The sequence below is a fragment of the Barbus barbus genome (genome assembly GCF_936440315.1).
Source record: "Barbus barbus genome assembly, chromosome: 33".
Taxonomy (NCBI): Eukaryota; Metazoa; Chordata; class Actinopteri; order Cypriniformes; family Cyprinidae; genus Barbus; species Barbus barbus.
The window spans coordinates 26500047-26518817 of NC_136761.1; the positions used below are offsets into that span (position 1 = coordinate 26500047).

Consider the following 18771-nt stretch of genomic DNA (forward strand, 5'->3'; position numbering starts at 1 on the left):
AGCAAATGTTAGCTAACAAATTGGCAGCACATGTGTATTACTTTAGTTTAACATGCACAGGGAGTGAATCAGTGGCCAATAAATGCTACGCTGACCTTCCTTCAGAGTTATTGACTGACCCATCCAAGTTCCAAATTGATATTTTATGGCCACAAGTCCCATCAATGCTGTTTTCTATCATTTTCTGATTGAATTATCTGATTTGCTCTTTATTGCCACGTTACATAGAGTCTGATGCTAGTGTTTAAGGGATCGGTCAATAAACCTTAATTAGAGGAGATGCCATATTTAATTTGACCAAAAAAATAAATAAATAAGCTTTGAAGGTATTAAATCATATCTAATTTTCAGAACCCAGAATTTTCAGAAACGTTTTTGTCCACTAGAATGATTTGGAAATATGTATACGAAATATGTATACGATTTGGAAATACGTACCACATCCTCGTCTTTATTTTGTATCAAATGGACCATTTTCACATTTCTAGGTTTAAGCAATCATAGTTGGGTGAACTCGCCACATTAGCAAAAGAAAAAATCCACAGTGTTTCTATGACGTTCCAATTACTCGAAAGAGTAAAAGAGTCAAATTTGCCAACACTCCCTCAGCTTTTGTATTAGAAACACTTGCACAGCAGCATTAACTCATTTTGTAATGTAATTTAATGCCAAGGTACGAAAAGATAAATGTACAATAAAATTATAAATAAAAAAAACTTTTCTCCATTACTGTGGAAATGCATCATCACAGTCTGCGAAAAGGGTCCATTGACTAAGGTACATTCTAAACTCAATGTAAATAAAATATATACATAATTTGTATAAATTCAAGCAAAATTCCCTTCAAATTTTTTTGCCAGAAAAGCTTTGTTGCTCTGTGAGCAACATGCCTCGTGAAGTGGATGTTCAGTGCGAGAACAAAACTGTCATTGTACTCCTGCACAGTGTGTCTTGTTGCATTGCGTTTGGTGTGTGTGTGTGTCTATGTGTGTTATTGTTCATCCTCTTGCGCTGTGACTCTCCTCTCTGCTGCCAGGCCAAAGCAGAAGTTCTCACATGGCCAAAGCCCTTAGTCACATGGCCTGGGCATGTGCCACATAGTGCTAGCAGTCACTAAAGCTAACACTAAAGCTTCTCCCCTTTAACATAGATAAAGGACAGTTTAAAAAAGAACAGGAGAGAGACGGAGACCTGAGGCCAAGAGCTTGAAGATTTTAATTGAAACCGAGAACCTGAAAAAGGACTGCAGGGGAATCGATGTGAGAAACTGAGGAAGGTCAAAGGAGGAGAGAGAGAGAGAGAGAGAGGCAGAGCTGCTGAATTGCATGGTCATCTTCCCAGCTGTCCCTGAACATACATTGACATCGGCTTAGCTGTGAGCCACACATCAGGAAAGACAGAAAGGGAGGGAGGGAGAGGGAACACTGTGTGTGTATACGTGTGTGTTTTGTTAGTGTAACAGTGCAGGAACAAGAGGGAGGGATCCTTTCCCAGCTGTTGCAGTGTTTGCACATGGTTTATGACACTGCAGTAAGCGTAGCTCAATCCCTCTCCTAACACTGCTCACCGTTCACCCGTCATGCACCTAAAATATAGCAATGATCTGGTGGAGTCAAATGGGAACTTTAGAAATGGGGTTGAAGAGCTTCTGAATGCAGTCAGGCTAAAGCCTTACTTTCTTCTACAAAGCACAGCTCATTTTTGCTGTTCAAAGCTAGCATTTTATGGAATTTAATAAACATTCTTGATTGGTGAAATCATGCTTTTCACATCTTTAACCTTGAGGGCTACTGCATAATACAGCGTGCTATTCTCTGCAGCCTACATTTCAAACAGCAGCATCAGTCATACTGTTGCCATGGAGAGATATTAAATGCTTTATTTCCAAAACATTCACGCCAGCAAGCGCTGTGATACGCAACATTACAATAGCAGCTGAAGAAAGTGTGAATTAGTCATTTTTGTGGCACCTTAAGCTAGCAAATGTTTTGAGTTCTCATCAAAGCTAAAATTAAGGTCACATCCTTTTCTTCAATCCTTGAAGAGCATGTGAAATAACGCAAAATTGATTGCATCATCTGGGGTGATGTCTAGCATGCAACTACAGTGCAGATGTGTTGGAACAGCATTGTGAGCTACAAGTGAAGATAGCTGTCTTTTTAATCGTCTGAGCAGCACTTGTCCTTCTGCAAGATGACCTTGTGCGCGGTATCTTGTGACAGACCCACAGACAGACTGATGAAAGGAAAGACCACAAATGGTTATTCAGGTCCCGGCTCTGCCTGGTTTCTGGGAAACAGAAAGTGAGTGATGTCAATGATGGATGCATTTTAAACACAGCTGATTCATTTGTGGCTGCTTTGATTTGCATATTTAAATATATGGCATGAAAGCCTTGCATGCAAGAGCAATTATTATATTCTCAGACTAACTGCAAGGTTATTGCTTAATTTGTGGAAAACTGTATGCTATTTGAAATGTGTTGTATACTAACATATCATATGCAGGTGGTTAAATATGGACAAATCATGAAAGGTAGATTTGATCTATTCCCATTTCAGCAAGTCAGTTCCCCTTCAGATGAATCAGTCAGTGTATAACAAACACTAAACGAGACATATGAACAAAAATGAATAGCTTAAAACAGATTCATCCAGGGGATGTCATGCATGTTTTTAATCCAATGCTGCAGAGAAATGGATTGATTTTGATCTGGTCCAGGCATGAATAGTCAAGCGCTAAAACTCGATTACAGGCTGAAAATAGTAGCAGCTTACTTTAATGGGATTGCAGGCTGCAGTGAGCACTAGAACTGGCCTACAGAGACACCAAACCCATCATTAAAAAGATATAGACTGTGTCTGGCCATATGTAAAGGCAGCTTGCAGACTGAATGAATTGTGAAGAAAAACCAGGCAGGAATCTGTGGACCATCATCAGATATTTATCTTTAAAATGTGATTTTTCATTGCCTACTCTCAGTGGAAGCTGTGACGCATGCATTTTCCAGACCAAGAAAAGGCTAAAGTTCATGTAAACATCTCATATTTCATTATTTGTTTAATACACATTTAATAATTGCAAAGAAGCTGCTTTTTCAATTATAGAATGCACATGTAGGTTCATTACTGGCACTCGGTATAGTATTTCTAAATGTTATTATTATATGTTTTAATGTTTAGAGGAGTCTAAAACGCAGTGCATAGACAGCAAATATTGAAACATTTCAAAACCGGTCGTATAAGGTATTTACATTCAAGGCAGGTACAGTCACCCTTCTCTGTGTGACAGAAAGTAACTGGTTGAGAAAGAGGTGTGGTTGCGATTCTCTTGTCCAATCAAATGCCGCGTAGAGGCAAACCTGGGCGGAGATTCTACTATACAAGGGCGGGGTTAAAGACGGAAGTTCAACCGGATTGGTCGGTCGATTGCAACACTCACAAACCATGGTCATCTGCAGCTTGTCCTTGCAACTTGGAAACGTAAGAAAACCTGTCTCATTCTCAGTGTGTATTCTGAAAATCTTTAGCAAAAACATCCGAGACGCGTCGCGCGGTAATTGTTGTCCGACGATGGTGCGTGATCGTTTTCAATCGCTGTCTTTATTCTAACACCGACTGCGATGCACGGAGTCATTAAGCACCCAGAACACGAAGTCTGTCGTTTGCAGTGAGATCTGAAATAATCTAGCGTTGCATGTGAAGCAAATGTATCAGAAATTCACCGAGTAGCGTTCGGCAGGATTGAATCGACGCGTCAATGTAAATTTGAGGATTTTTATGGTCATATTTGGACACTACCCCTATCGCACATAGACTGAAACGTCATCAACATTTTCCTGTATTTAAATGGTTGAGAGAGAGGAGGTCATTGCTGAAATAAGGAAGAACGCCGGTAGGTCAATTGCATTTTATTGAAACATTTGCGATGACAATGCTTTGAAAATGCGTCGGCCGTGTTGAATTATTAGATAAGGTGGCCTGTGTCATGATGACTTGTCGTGATATGTTAAAAGACGACCCCGTTTTGCTTAGAAAGAACATTGTCGGTGAAATCAACGGTGCACTGCCTACGGCGTTTCTCTTTGCACCATATTTTCCTTTTGATCTCATTAAGATTGAGAGCAAAGTGCATAAATCCATGATAGACCCGTATTACGTGTGACTATGCATGATGGTGTAAAAATGAATGGAGAATGCATATGCAGTGCCCTAATGCATAGGCCACTGTCCCAATACTTCAATGAGTGGGATGAACTCTAAAAGTGCTGTTCTCTTTATTTGGTAAAACATATGTGTTGAAACGGCTAATAATAAAATGTGACTCTCATATTCATCTTTTAATCATATTTGCAAATGTATTGACTCCACAGCCAACAGAGCAATTTTGTCTTTACTGTTCCTGTACTTATGGAGTATTGGGCACTGTAGGAGTGTATTATTATGGTATAATGGTTGGATGATTTGATTCATTAGCTGTTTAGTATTCTGAATATTTTCCATTTCTCTCTCTCTCTCTCTCTCACACACACAAGGGTATTAAAAGAAACTGAGGGAATTACACACAAGTGAAGATTTACTCGATTAGGCTACATAAATGGGGGATTACGGCTTTCTGGTTAAAAACAACGCTGCAAACAAATCAGTTTTTCCGGTAAGAATTCATCCACACCTGCAGCATCCGGTAAACCACCAGACAGCACCTCCAAGCCCCCCGGCTTTCATCAGCAACAACAACACTACCAATGGTGGAAGTGTTGGGTCTGCTTGGCTTTTCCCAGCTGTGACGACCCACTCTAACATGCAAGATGATATTTTGGAGTCAGAGACGTCCAAGGCTCCGCAAACTCAACAAGAGAGTCAGGAAGGACAAGACAAGCAGATGCTGTCTCCGCCAGGTCACCAAGAAGCACCAGGAATCATATCGGAGTTGGACAACTCCATACCAGAGGAGAACCAGCTGGAGAAAGGGACCATGGAGAACGCCAACGGAAAAGAGGCGCTGCGGCTTGAATCTCCAGTGTTATCAGGGTTTGACTATCAGGAGACGTCCGCTATTGGTACTTTAGCACAGTCTAGTAGCTCTTCTTCATCGTCCCTTACTGGCTTCAGCAGCTGGTCCACTGCTATGCCCCCCAACCCTTCCACCTTGATCGAAGAGGTTGGCTTTTTCAATCAGGCTGCTACTACTAACAGTGCTCCTCCTCCGCTGCTATTTCAAAGTTTCTCTCATCACACCAGTACAGGATTCGGGGGGAACTTCTCCCACCAGATAGGGCCTCTATCTCAGCACCATCCATCTCCTCATCCTCACTTCCAGCACCCTCATAATCAGCACCGCAGGTCCTCGGCCAACCCCCATCCACCTCCCTTCTCCCACCGCAGTGCTGCTTTCAACCAGTTGCCCCATTTGGGGAACAACCTAAGCAAGCCTCCTTCCCCTTGGGGGAGCTATCAGAGCCCCTCGTCCACCCAATCTTCTACTTCATGGAGCCCAGGTGGAGGGTATGGAGGCTGGGGAAGCTCTCAGGGACGGGAGTATCGCCGAGGGCTGAACGGAGGGGTCAATCCCCTCAACTCGATCTCTCCTTTAAAGAAGTCTTTCCCAAATAACCAAACCCCAACGCAGAAGTATCCACGCAACAACTCTGGCTTCAACACTAAACCCTGGATGGAGGATACCATAAACCGCAATGACAGCATCTTTCCTTTTCAGGTAACTAAAACTCCTAATTATTAGCTGTTGATGATTTTAATAGAAGAGCATGTTGTTTAGAGGTTTAATAAGGTTGCATAGATGTGTGTGTGTGTGTGTGTGTGTGTGTGTGTTTATTGGGGATGAGATGAAAACAAATCTGATGCTTTTTTTTTTTTTTTTTCTCCTTTTGCTCCCTTTGGCCTAACCTAATCTGATAGTGACAAAGAGCTCATGTGGCATGCTTGTTAGATAAATGTGATGGATCAAAGCTCCGATGAATAATGCGGTGCTGTTGCTCCACTTCTGCAAGCTGTGAATGTCACCGATATAAAAAGACATGGATGAGTGAGTCAAAATCAGGGGATGGCACAGGCAACAGGAGGAGAACTGGAAAGTCTGATACTCTCTGATATAACCACCAGTTATCAGTTATTCCAGATATTAGCGCGCACTGATACTAGGGACTTTTCCAAATTTAGTCAAAGAGGCTATTCTTATTACTTCTGTATCTATCATCGATTTAATAACAGTGCAAGACCAACAGATGATTTGATTGATGATGAAACCTTCTGATTGAGTACTTTTAGAACATAATTGCTTATCTTGCAATATTTGTAGTACTGTAACTAATTATTTTGGTAACTGTCTGATTTGCATATTACCAGCAAGTCTGAACTGCATTATGTGCTTTAGTACACAGTGAGATTATGTTCTTGTTTGAACCGCAGTGGTAACCCACTGAAAACACTCACTGTTTCACATGCTCAGTGTGTCCTCCCTGTTCGGTTTGTGGCCTAATACCAAGAACAAACCTTGTATTGTGTTAGCAAGGCTTTTTCATCTTTGTAAGCAGAAGCCTGTTGTGCTGCAACACCCAAGGGTAATTGATAAAGGCTACGAAGGCACTCTAAATCAGGTGACTACAGACTCCATGTAAATTTTTGGATAGCGAAGCATGGGTCCCTTTGCAAGAAAACAGACAAAGAGAATGACCTCTTTTCTTTGGGTCTGCAGTCTTAGAGAGCTTTGATGCATTCATTTATTGGTGTACTTATCAAGTGTATGAGTCTATGTATGTTAATGTGTGCCCTAGTTGCAAGCTTGGACGGGTGGGGTGACGGATATCATCTGCATTTTTACTGTTGCTGATATTCAAATTCCAAACAAAATTATGTGTATGCGAACAGTTTCCAAAACTGTTGATATCACCTAAAGAGAACTTCATCTGCATAAAACCCATTTAAGACAGAATGACAGGGTCTAATCACATCTCTCTTGTTGTTTTTGCAGGAGCGCAGTCGGTCCTTTGATGGTTTCAGCATGCACTCTCTAGAGAACTCTCTGATCGACATCATGAGAGCCGAGCAGGATTCCTTGAAAGGTACATTACTCACTAGTACCATCATTGCAAATCCTGCCTCACATTAGTGAGTAATATATTGTATTTTTTACAAGTAAAAATTATCAAATTTGAGTATTAAACATAATTTAGAATTTGTAGGCAAGGCATTTTTAATTGTTATTTATTATTTATACTTTGAGTTTTGACTCCGTGTTTTGAAAGCAAATATTCAATATAGCATATTTAATTCTGTGGCTAATGGATTTAAATGTATTAAATTATTTTTACCAAAATAACAGTATTGGTTTACTTTGCTTCTTATGTTTGCTGCACTACAAATAATGCATGCAATGTCTTTGTTGTTGTAGTTGTTTTATGCACATTTTGATATCTCTGTTGTATTAGTTAATAAAATCTGGATTCACTGACCAGTATGTTGTAATCTCAACATCATACAGTAGTTTCAGTGTTTGCTTCAGTGCTTATGTTGCATCAGATCTGCAATATGCAATTTTTCCATTGTATTTGCTGCATTATAATGCTTGATTTTGTTGTGAAGAAAAGTCTTCTCTGTCTTGCTCAGGAGGCAAAGTTCCTGAAGTCAAAATTAGACTTCCGTCATGGTCACCTCATTAATTGGTTATCTTGTTCTCTTTCTAAGGGTGGCAGACTGCCAACTAGCCTGTGTGAACATTTTAATTGAATCATAAAGTGATTATTTAGTGCGTTTGCCTCATTTTTATCCAAAGAACATACTGAAGACCATGTGATTTCAAAAAAAGCAACTTGGTGTCAGAGCAGATGCAAGTTCAGCTGAAGTGATGTGTATCACAAGACGCTGAAAATCATGGTTTCATTCAGGCTAAAAATATGTAATTGATGTTATTTCCATTCATCATAGCAGATGTGACAAATGCATACTGTGCCCCATACTAATATTTTCCTGCATTTGAGTAACGCATATACAACCGTGCTTTCTAAGTCTGGTTTTGGAATCTGTTTCAGCTTAGTGATTTATAGATGCCACAGGATGAGTGTTTCAGAAAGCACAGCCACGGAATAAGTTGAAAGAAGGGGCATGGAGATGCTCTCCCAATATATCACCTAAGATCCCTTCAGGATTTGAAGGATAATCTAGGACAAACGCTGGAGAGTTGGACGTGTAGTTTCTGCACAGACCTGGTTTGGTTATTTTCACGTACTGTAGTTGCATAATGTACACTACTTCAAAAATAAAAGCATTAATATATGGTTTAATAAATTGTTTGAAAAGCACAAATATGGTAAACCAGATGATTTCATTGGTTTGCTTGTTCTGCGTGAAGTGGGTTACGTTATGCTTTCCGATACTTGTGCACTTGGATAAGTGTTATTGTGCTTTTAATACAAATATCATCCGTTTTACCAGTAGCGTTTTAAACTGTTTGATAGCATCTGAGAGAATTTTCTAATTCTGTCTTATTTCACATGCAGCGAGGAATTACGGGAGGCGACGAGGTAAAGATCTCAGAAGTGTCTGTCTGTCAAGTTATAACATGCTTTTGTTTGTTAAATTGTGTTGGTTGCCAGGCTAGGTTTTTGTACTCTGTTTAGAAACTTTGCTCTCTCATTGTATTCAAATGAAGAAGGGTGTTAATTGCTACTCTTCAAAATCAATAGCTGCTTTTCAATGCATATAAATGCTTGTTAGGTGACTTCAGCATCAGTGCCACTAAATGGCCTTTGGGGCTATATTGTGTGACAGGTCACTCATCGTTGTTTCCCATGGAGGATGAGCGGACTTACGGAGAGGATGAGAGGTCTGATCAGAGTCTGAGTGGACTGGGTTCACCACACAGTTTCCCTCACCAAAATGGTGACCGCATTGAGCGCTTTTCTCGCAAGGTCTTTGTTGGTGGTCTACCTCCGGACATAGATGAAGGTACTAAAGCATAACAAATGTTTCTTTCCAGGTTTTTTTTTTTTTTTTAAATGTGCATCAAACACGTATGTATTTTGCATAAAATTTCAGATGAGATCACTGCCAGTTTCCGACGCTTTGGACATTTGTTTGTGGACTGGCCTCACAAAGCAGAAAGCAAATCATATTTTCCACCGAAAGGTGAGTTTGAAAGTCATTTGCACGGACGTTTATTAAGAAATGAGTCATGCAGATATCAGCTTCTCTCATTTCGGCAGATGAATTTTGCATTCCTACATGGGTGCGTATACGGCACGTCCATTGTTTAAAGCTGAGCTCCAGATGAATATCATCAGTGGGGCCTGAGCAAAGGCTACAGGTCAAGGTTATTGAAAGTGACTGCTGGTTGCTTCTTAGATGCATACCTTCAATGCACCCGTTGTCCTGCAGGTTATGCGTTCCTTCTGTTTCAAGACGAGAGCTCGGTCCAGGCACTGATTGACGCTTGTATGGAAGAGGATGGGAAGCTCTATCTCTGTGTCTCTAGCCCTACAATCAAAGACAAGCCAGTAAGATATTAAAAGGCCGTATATCTGCTGTTTCTGTGACTTTGCAAGTTGTGAGAAAGCAGTAGAGTTAAATATAAACCCGAAAGTTGAAACCTGCTCCAACACTGTTTCTACTCATTTCCACCGGTGTTTGCTGTATGGAACGTGACAAGCTAGTGATTCTCTTATGTTCACCGTGTGACTTCAGGTCCAGATACGACCCTGGAATTTGAACGACAGTGACTTTGTGATGGATGGCTCTCAGCCCCTTGACCCCAGAAAAACAATCTTTGTTGGGGGAGTTCCACGACCTCTACGAGCTGGTTTGTTTGGCTTTCAGATATTACCATGTTTTATTTTGTTGCCACCAAAAAATAAATATATAATTTTTACTGTAGTAACAATCATCCAGTATATTTTCTCTGAATACATGCATGATGCAATTAGTAATTTGAGTGTTTCTGAAGGCCATTTTAAAGTTATTATTCTATTATTTTTTTTTAATTGATGTTACCCCATTACAGTGGAGCTCGCAATGATTATGGACCGACTGTACGGCGGGGTGTGCTATGCTGGCATTGACACTGACCCTGAGCTGAAGTATCCTAAAGGGGCTGGACGAGTGGCCTTCTCCAATCAGCAGAGCTACATTGCTGCTATCAGCGCTCGCTTTGTGCAGCTGCAACACGGAGAGATCGATAAACGGGTGAGTGGGGGTTGGATCTTTGAGCTGTGTAGTATATCAGTTTGCATATAGTCAAGTCCATTTATTTCTGTGCTTTGTTGAACAAAGTTCTTTAGCTTTCTATATATGCAATATTAGCACCATCTACTGCAGGGCTGGCAGTAACTTTTATACGGCCCTCTGACTGAATCTCTGCACTGCCTGGTTGTTCTTGTAAACTGTCTAGTTTTTTATTGTTTTAATATCTAAAAGTTACTTTGAAGGAGTTTATGTTTGGACCCTAAAGGCTATTTTTATTTAAATAAACGGTTTTTGTTTGACAGGATATGTGCGGCATTTTTAAAATCAAATGTAAGCCTTTTTTAAATTTGCATGCTTTAAGTTTTTTTTAACTTCTACATAAGTCAAATTTAATATGGTATGAGCTATGTCTATGGTAACATTAAACCATAAAATAACATTAAGTACATGTTCAGATACAGGTTTTCACAAAAACAAAGTTTTATAAAAATGTTCAACATTTCAGCCTACAATTTAAGAAATTTAAAACACATAAATAATTATATTACTGTCTTAATTTAGATTTTCAGAAGGCATATTAACTTCTTATTGAACCTCTGGTTCACATTTCCAACTGCATGTTTGCTTTTTTAAAAATAGTGGGTTTTTAAACCTATTTTTTTTTTTTTTTTTATGCAGTAGTCTGGGGAAAAGAAACAGCAGTGGAGCTTATTAAAAAATGCAAATTCATTCTCTGCCAATAGATGGTGGTTTTAAATCGAACTATAGCAGTTTACAGGTAACCGCTGTACACAAAGCAGCACTGCACTAATAAATGCGACTTTATCAGGCAAGATGAAATGAAATAAATGCCATCCATACATTTCTGAAGACAGACATTCCCTTCAGAGATACATTCATATACATGTTTTTATTTTTAAACGTGCAGCACTCATGTTTATTCAACAAAATGCTAGACTTTTTATGGCTTTTATAAATGTAAGACTTTAAGGTCCTGCAGGAACCCTGGTTTCGTGTTAATGTGCTGCTTCCAGGGAAACCTGATATTTAATAATTACTCTAGAAAAACAATCCCACCAAATTTTTTCATTATGGATAAGAAAGTAGAGCTCTGATCTACTGTATGCTACAATAATGTCAGACTCTTAATTGTTTAAATGGTTTCTCGCCCTTGTTCTTCATCGTCAGCCTGCCTTAACATGTGCTAAGCTAAAAGTGTCTGCTTTTCCCAGGTGGAAGTGAAGCCATATGTACTGGATGACCAGCTGTGTGATGAGTGTCAGGGCACGCGTTGTGGGGGCAAGTTCGCCCCGTTCTTCTGTGCTAATGTCACTTGTCTTCAGTACTACTGTGAATACTGCTGGGCAGCCATTCACTCGCGTGCCGGACGGGAGTTTCACAAGCCTCTAGTGAAGGAGGGAGGAGACCGGCCTCGCCACATCTCCTTCCGCTGGAACTGATCGGGAGGTCAAGGCTGTGTTATTCATATACATGCACTTTTCATTTTGCTAAGTCCTTTTTATTTAGAGTTCTTTTTTAAGTCTGAAATTGTATTTATTCTTAAGTTTTTAATTTTTTTTTTTTTTGCAGAAGAGAATGCTAAAAGAAAATGGTGTAATCCTGATTTTTGTTGAAAAGCTACATTGGTGCGCATGAAGACTTGAATGCATTAGATTTAAAAAAAAATATAGATGTTTAGCCTGACTTGACTCTGAATTACTGTTCTATCTTTTATTCTCTCAGAGCCTCATCTTTTGTTTGTAATGGGTCACATTTTCACTTTAAACTGTTGAAGGCTACACACAAAGAGGCTGGAAATGTAAGGGTTCGAGCCTCGTTCATATGACTTTAATGTTGAGGTTTGCTATGACTAATCTTAAATGGCTGCATGGCAAATGTGGATTCACAGTTACTCCTTCAGCAAAATGACAACACGGTAACAACTAACAAGACCACAAGCTATTGTATGAATGACATTTTTAAGGGTTTCATTCTGGAATGGATTACATGGACTGGTTCTAACGTTTAAGGCAAATCTTTGTGGTTAAGTGGAAAAAAGATTTATGATATTAAAATCCTGTAGAGGGACTCATCCTAACAATGCTCAGACACTGTAAGATTACTATTAAACTACATCCAAGTTACCTATAACTTAATCAAGCGTAAGATCTGAGGCAAGGCTAACGGACAACTAAGAACAGCAGTGATGCAGGATGTGACTGTTTGTCATGCTTGATGCACAGTTTTTAGGTCAGGCAAACCAAAGCTGAGCCTTAGAGATGTCCTACTGTCTGTGATACAATGAAGATTATATATATATAATAGCTTAAATTTAATTGGTTTGATGGGTTAAAAAATAACAATCTATTAACTTAAGTATTTATGATTCTTGTAATGGTTATGGCAGTATCTTTGGCTCATTTGTCAGGGATTTTGTGCTACAAGCTAACTCATTGTTGTAGTATTTGCTAATGAGAAATTACCATGTGTTGCATTGATAGTGTTTTACTGCATGGTTTGGTGTTCTACCCGAGCATTGCAGTAGCTGAGCACATTTCAAAGAATTTGAAAAACAAATATTATTTTTTACATGGTCTGCTGATTTTTGTACTGTGTTTTATAGCTAATTATTTTGTCATGGACGTAAAACCATTATGCACTACTTTTCTAAATATTGTTTTTCAAGTCACTTTTTTCCACAAATGGAAAGTCCTTTTGTGATAACTTTTCTTTTTTTCACTTGTTGAATATAGATTTTGTACCTTTTGTTACTGAGAGATCTGGTTATAACGCAAGCATACCTTAAGGAAAAGATAAAAAGCTAATATAATTTTGTTTTGGTTTTTATGTATTTATGTGCTGAAATCCCTAGATTGTCACATATATATTTAGGTGACTGTATTGTTGAAACTAATACCTAATATTTGCAAAATGCAAACAGTGTTCTGTCTCAATGGACAAAGTAAATATTGAATCTAGCATGACACAAATTCCTTAAAATGTGTGGTACATGTAGAAATATATACCTACCCACTATCTGAGAATGATGATATCTCCCTCATTATTGGCTGTAGAAAATAAAATAACACTGTAAATTAGAGTAATGTTAGGATGCACCTTGTATCACGATATACTGAAATATCAATGTTTACTGTTATGTATAATTCTGAGAGGCAACAAGGTTCATTTATTCATTAGGTACGCATGAGCTAAATGAATAAGTCAGGGTTTAATTGCTTTAATAGTGCTTTTGTTTCAACCCTTTTCCCAAACTTTCAGTTATATGTACCTTGCCCATGCACAAAGTGTGCATAACCCACTGTATCGTGTTTACTAGTCGACAAAAAGAAGCATATGAGAGGGCGATTAGTCACATATTGATTCAGGGTTTACTTGAATACGCTTTCAAAATATTGACAATGAGATCTGTGCAATACTTTTTCCCAGAGACCTTTACCATTACTTTCAATGTCTCGCACCTCACAAACTCTCCTTCAGCCATTATAACCTTTAACATCTGATTTATATATTAAAAAAAACAATACCACTGAAATTATAGGTGTGTTCACTTTTATGTATTCACATATTTTCCTACTTGAGTTCATGCTACTGTGATTACAAACAATGTAAATATTAAGTGAATAACCAAGTGAAACCATTTACTGATATATTTTTAATTGGAATGTAATTGTCATTTCGATTATAGTTTTTGATCAGTACACTTATTAGATTTTCTAGTTTTAATAATCACTATATTGTGCTTCATGTCTACAGAAGGATAAGAAAAAATATCAGAAAATTAACTGCTAATTTAAATTTACATAGTTTATAACTGTGTATGGGAAGGTGTATTTATCAATAGATTTTTATAAGAGGAATAATTTTTTTGCTATGTCATTTCTAAGTTTTAATTTTTATATTTTAAATCCATATGGAGTTATGTAAAGAGAAATATTATTTTATAGTTGGGTTAGTCATACATGTGCTTTGGTAGTTGAGTCTTGATTATTTGCAGTTAAATATTTATAACAGAATGCTTAAAGTATTTGTAATGTGAAATGTTGAATGAATAAACTTGATTGCAGGAAATGCCGTGGTTCTCGTCTTTAACCGTGAATATGAATCAAAGTTATCAATGAAATTTGATCTTCGTGTTTAATTTCAGTCAAACTATATAGAATCAAAGTGCAAGGCATCATCTTTTAATAGAGCACAATAGGAAATGCATGCTGTCTGAGAATGGGGTCAAATCTATTTTTAGCTTGTCTGATGGCACATGCTGCCTAAAAGAGGACATCCGGGTGAGACCTTGATTATTCTGCAAGATTAATTACTGCTGATTGATTGATTACTGTAAGGTTGAGCTGAATATATGCACAGAAGTGCATCTTAACCTGTGCAATTGCATTACTTGAAGCCCATCATGCTGTGATGTTTATTATCTGTGAATCATCTACATGTGCTGTATCACTTGTTTAAGTCTGAACAGGGTATCTTAATGCAGGCACTGATGTAGATGATTACTGGAGGATCACACAAACAGCACCCTAATGGTGTGTACATCTTTAAAAAAAATTGCCTATATGTGCAGTATAATAATAATGAACATATCTCAGAGAAAAATCTGACATTTGAAGGAATTTCAGCATGTAAATGAGTATGAATATAGCCTATTTTGTATGTTTGTCTGTTAGCCACATTGTAGGCCTATGTGAAGTAACTTACAATATAACTGCTGGGACAGTTCATCTGCGGCATGCTGAAGTATCTCAAGGCAACAGTGATAAGTGTAAAGGAAATCTGAAATTAAAAGAGCATTTTGTCATCATTAATATGACCCTGGAGCACAAAACCAGTCATTTTTTGAAAATGAGATTTATACATCATCTGAAAGCTGAATATGGTTTGTTGGGATCGGACAATATTTGGCAACTATTTGAAAATCTGGAATCTGAGGGTGCAAAAAAATCTAAATATTGAGAAAATCGCCTTGAAAGTTGTCCAAATGAAGTTCTTAGCAATGCATATTATTAATCAAAAATGAAGTTTTGATATATTTACAGTAGGAAATTAACCAAATATATCCATGGAACATGATCTTTACTTAATATCCTAATGATTTTTAGCTTAAAAGAAAAATCAATAATTTTGACCCATAAAATGTATTTTTGCTACAAATATCCTCCAGCGACTTAAGACTGGTTTTGTGGTCCAGGGTCACATATATTCATCAGCATGTCTTCATCTTCATACCTGCGCCATAGGCACCATCTCTAAAAGCTAGAGAATAAGATTTTGAATAAATAGCCTAATGATTTAGATCATGTTCCTCATAAATCTTTGGTGCACAAGAACACAAAGAAGCAGAATGACAACTTCTGGAATAAATTCACTTTGAATGAAGAAGAATGACATATAGATGGGTTTGAAACATGAAAAATATATGAATTGCCTATTTATTCATTCATTTGTTAACTGTTCCTACCTTAGCTCCTCACCCTTTTGTGCGGCCTCCATTTAAAACCTGAGTAACCGTTGCTCTTCCGGTGATAATAGTTACATTTACAAAGTGTAATTTTAGTTACGTTTCACAATACTGAAACAAAACGTTTTTTAAAGAACCTAAGCGAGCTCTTAAAGTGTGGTGCAGCTGTTAATTATGGCAGCTTTCCGTAAATTACTCTACGTGCCGTGCTTCGACACTCAGGAATCGGGATATAAACAACATAAACTGAACGGGTTGATTCAAGAGGCGACTGCCTTACTCTTCCCAGACCTTACAAGTCCCGAAATAACACCATGTTTTTAAGAAAGGTGAAAGCTAACCATCTTTTGAGGTTGTATGCTAACATGAGATCAATGGTTAATCTGAGGGGATCTAAAGGCGGGAAATCACGGCGCGGGAAACGCGTCACTTATGAAGGTGTAGGAGAACAGCCACACAGGAAGTGATTTAAAACACTATATATATATATATGGGTCATTCTTCAATTGCGTGGCAAGTGGTCTCCCTCTACTTTACAACAGTTGAAATAAACTTTAAATACCTATAAATTATAAAATGTTTGTATTATGTAGGGTAAACACGATTTGTGCACTATTAATAGTTACATTTTTGTTTTAAAATTCATATTTAATTGAGTTTGAGAGATTGCATTTGTAACAAAATATGCATGTTCCCGCCATTCCTTAGAGAGGTATCATGGAATTTAATTGTAACATTTTTAACACAAAGTGGTTATAATGTGAATACAGGTTTTATTTAATGTACAATTTTATTATATTGTTTTAAAAAGTACATATTTTGTTATATTTAAGAAAAAATGGTGTTCCCCAAATTCAGGTCTGTGGTGTTGCTACAATGGATGTAGCCCCTTTAAGAAAAGGGGGAAATCTATTTGGACTACTTCCTGTGTGTAAAGGTCACAGCAGGTGTTGGTTGATCTGAGGGGTGCAAAATTTCCTCAGCATAATAGCTAAATTTCTGACAATTTCATGTGCCGCACTTTATTAGTGTCTGTGGTGTTGTGTTGATAACTTGCAGATTTTACATATTTTAATCAAAATTTTGATAAATACATACTTATTAATATTTCCAAAATGTCCCCTGATCTTGAAACCATCACGATGGCAGCCTCCATTTTAGAAAAGTCTGGATTTAGGCCGATTTGTTACTGTCTGTGGTGTTACTATATTTTCTGGTAACACCACAGAGCCTACAGTAACTTGCGATATAAAGTCTGTGGTGTTACTGTATTTTCTGGTAACACCACAGAGCCTACAGTAACTTGCGATATAAAGTCTGTGGAGTTACTGTATTTTCTGGTAACACCACAGAGCCTACAGTAACTTGCGATATAAAGTCTGTGGAGTTACTGTATTTTCTGGTAACACCACGGAGCCTACAGTAACTTGCGATATAAAGTCTGTGGAGTTACTGTATTTTCTGGTAACACCACGGAGCCTACAGTAACTTGCGATATAAAGTCTGTGGTGTTACTGTATTTTCTGGTAACACCACGGAGCCTACAGTAACTTGCGATATAAAGTCTGTGGAGTTACTGTATTTTCTGGTAACACCACGGAGCCTACAGTAACTTGCGATATAAAGTCTGTGGAGTTACTGTATTTTCTGGTAACACCACAGAGCCTACAGTAACTTGCGATATAAAGTCTGTGGAGTTACTGTATTTTCTGGTAACACCACAGAGCCTACAGTAACTTGCGATATAAAGTCTGTGGTGTTACTGTATTTTCTGGTAACACCACAGAGCCTACAGTAACTTGCGATATAAAGTCTGTGGAGATACTGTATTTTCTGGTAACACCACAGAGCCTACAGTAACTTGCGATATAAAGTCTGTGGAGTTACTTCAAAATGACATAGATATAAGTGGCTGTGTCACCAGTGTTTGATTGAAATTATTTAAAAATCTAAATGTTCTTAAGCTTTAATTTTAATGGACATAGCATATTAAACTAATTTTAAATGCATAGCAATGTATTTTATTAGAAAAAAAACAAACATGCCTCCCATTTGCCACCCCAATTGAAGAATGACCCATATATATAATACTCTGTTGAGTAAAGTAGCTGCATAATTGCTCTGTGCGTTGTCCTTTTTTATAGGAGCCTCATCTGATACTTTTGGATTCCCACCAAAATATGTTAAAGCAGATGATATGGTGAGTTCAGTACAGTGTTAGCATTCTATGGCATTTCATTATCATTATCATGACCTATCTTATGTTGTATGGCTATGTCAGTCCCGATCTCGAACTAAACAGGATGTATTGAGGATAATCAAGAGAATGGTGGAGGAGAACAGGGTCATCAGAGAGCGGTTACTCAGCTTGAGGCAGCAGAGCCGAAGCTAATGAGGTTTGCCCAGTTAAAAGAGATAGTTCACCCCAAAATAGAAAATTTACCCCTTTATGATACGCTATGGGTGTCCAATCCTGCTTCAGTATCCTGCAGAGTTTAGCATCAACCAGCTCCAACACATTTGCCTGGAAGCGTCTAGTGAGTCTGAAGTCCTTGATTACTGTGGTTCAGGTGTATTTAATTCATTAAAGTTGAAGGTAAAATCTGCAGGACAGTGGCCCTCTAGGAATAGGTTTGGATATGGCCTGTTTTACACCAATATTACTTTAATTTTTCATGGAACAAAAAAGGAGAATTTTTGAAGAATGTTCATATGAAAAAAAAAAAAAAAGAACAAAAATACACTTTAAAATAACCATAAAAGTAGTCTATATGACTCTAGTCTACAAGTCTTTTGTAGCCGTGTTATTATGGTGTTAGGAACAGACTGAAATGTATGTTTGAGAAAGAGCTGTGTGAAGAACATTACAGGGAGAATAAACAAGGACATACGTTTTTACTGTTATAGGTAAACGTGTCATAATAATGCAAAATTAAACTGATTTTCATTAACCCTGATTCAGGTGGTACCACATACAGCAAATTTTCAAGAGAAAAGGAATGTTTGCATGCCACAATGCTGTTTATTACATGCCTCCATATATGTTATTAGAATCTAAAATCTAAATTCCTAGGATATAAAAAAGGACAAATT

General features: G+C 37.9%; 1 protein-coding gene across 2 annotated transcripts; it reads left to right on the forward strand.

Annotated features, from left to right (window-relative positions):
* Positions 1–3418: 3418 nt before the first annotated feature.
* LOC306853413 (cytoplasmic polyadenylation element-binding protein 4) lies at positions 3419–14279 on the forward strand. Of its 2 annotated transcripts, XM_079390787.1 has the most exons (11): positions 3457–3482; positions 4535–5715; positions 6988–7078; positions 8513–8536; positions 8784–8960; positions 9051–9140; positions 9390–9508; positions 9696–9810; positions 10012–10193; positions 11426–11660; positions 11784–11885. In XM_079390787.1, the coding sequence occupies exons 2-10, from the start codon at positions 4597–4599 to the stop codon at positions 11651–11653; spliced, it is 2145 nt and encodes a 714-aa protein (XP_079246913.1). In that variant the 5' UTR covers positions 3457–3482; positions 4535–4596; the 3' UTR covers positions 11654–11660; positions 11784–11885. The 2 variants fall into 2 exon arrangements, with proteins under 2 accessions (XP_079246914.1, XP_079246913.1); XM_079390788.1 differs by lacking the exon at positions 8513–8536 and having other exon boundaries at positions 3419–3482; positions 11426–14279.
* Positions 14280–18771: the final 4492 nt, after the last annotated feature.

Excerpts from the sequence above, each read along its gene's own strand:
- LOC306853413 (XM_079390787.1), top strand. The coding sequence starts at position 4,597 with ATGGGGGATTACGGCTTTCTGGTTAAAAACAACGCTGCAAACAAATCA. Across the intron at positions 9,509-9,695 it reads CTACAATCAAAGACAAGCCA|GTCCAGATACGACCCTGGAA; the intron begins GTAAGATATTAA and ends GTGTGACTTCAG. Across the intron at positions 9,811-10,011 it reads TCCACGACCTCTACGAGCTG|TGGAGCTCGCAATGATTATG; the intron begins GTTTGTTTGGCT and ends ACCCCATTACAG.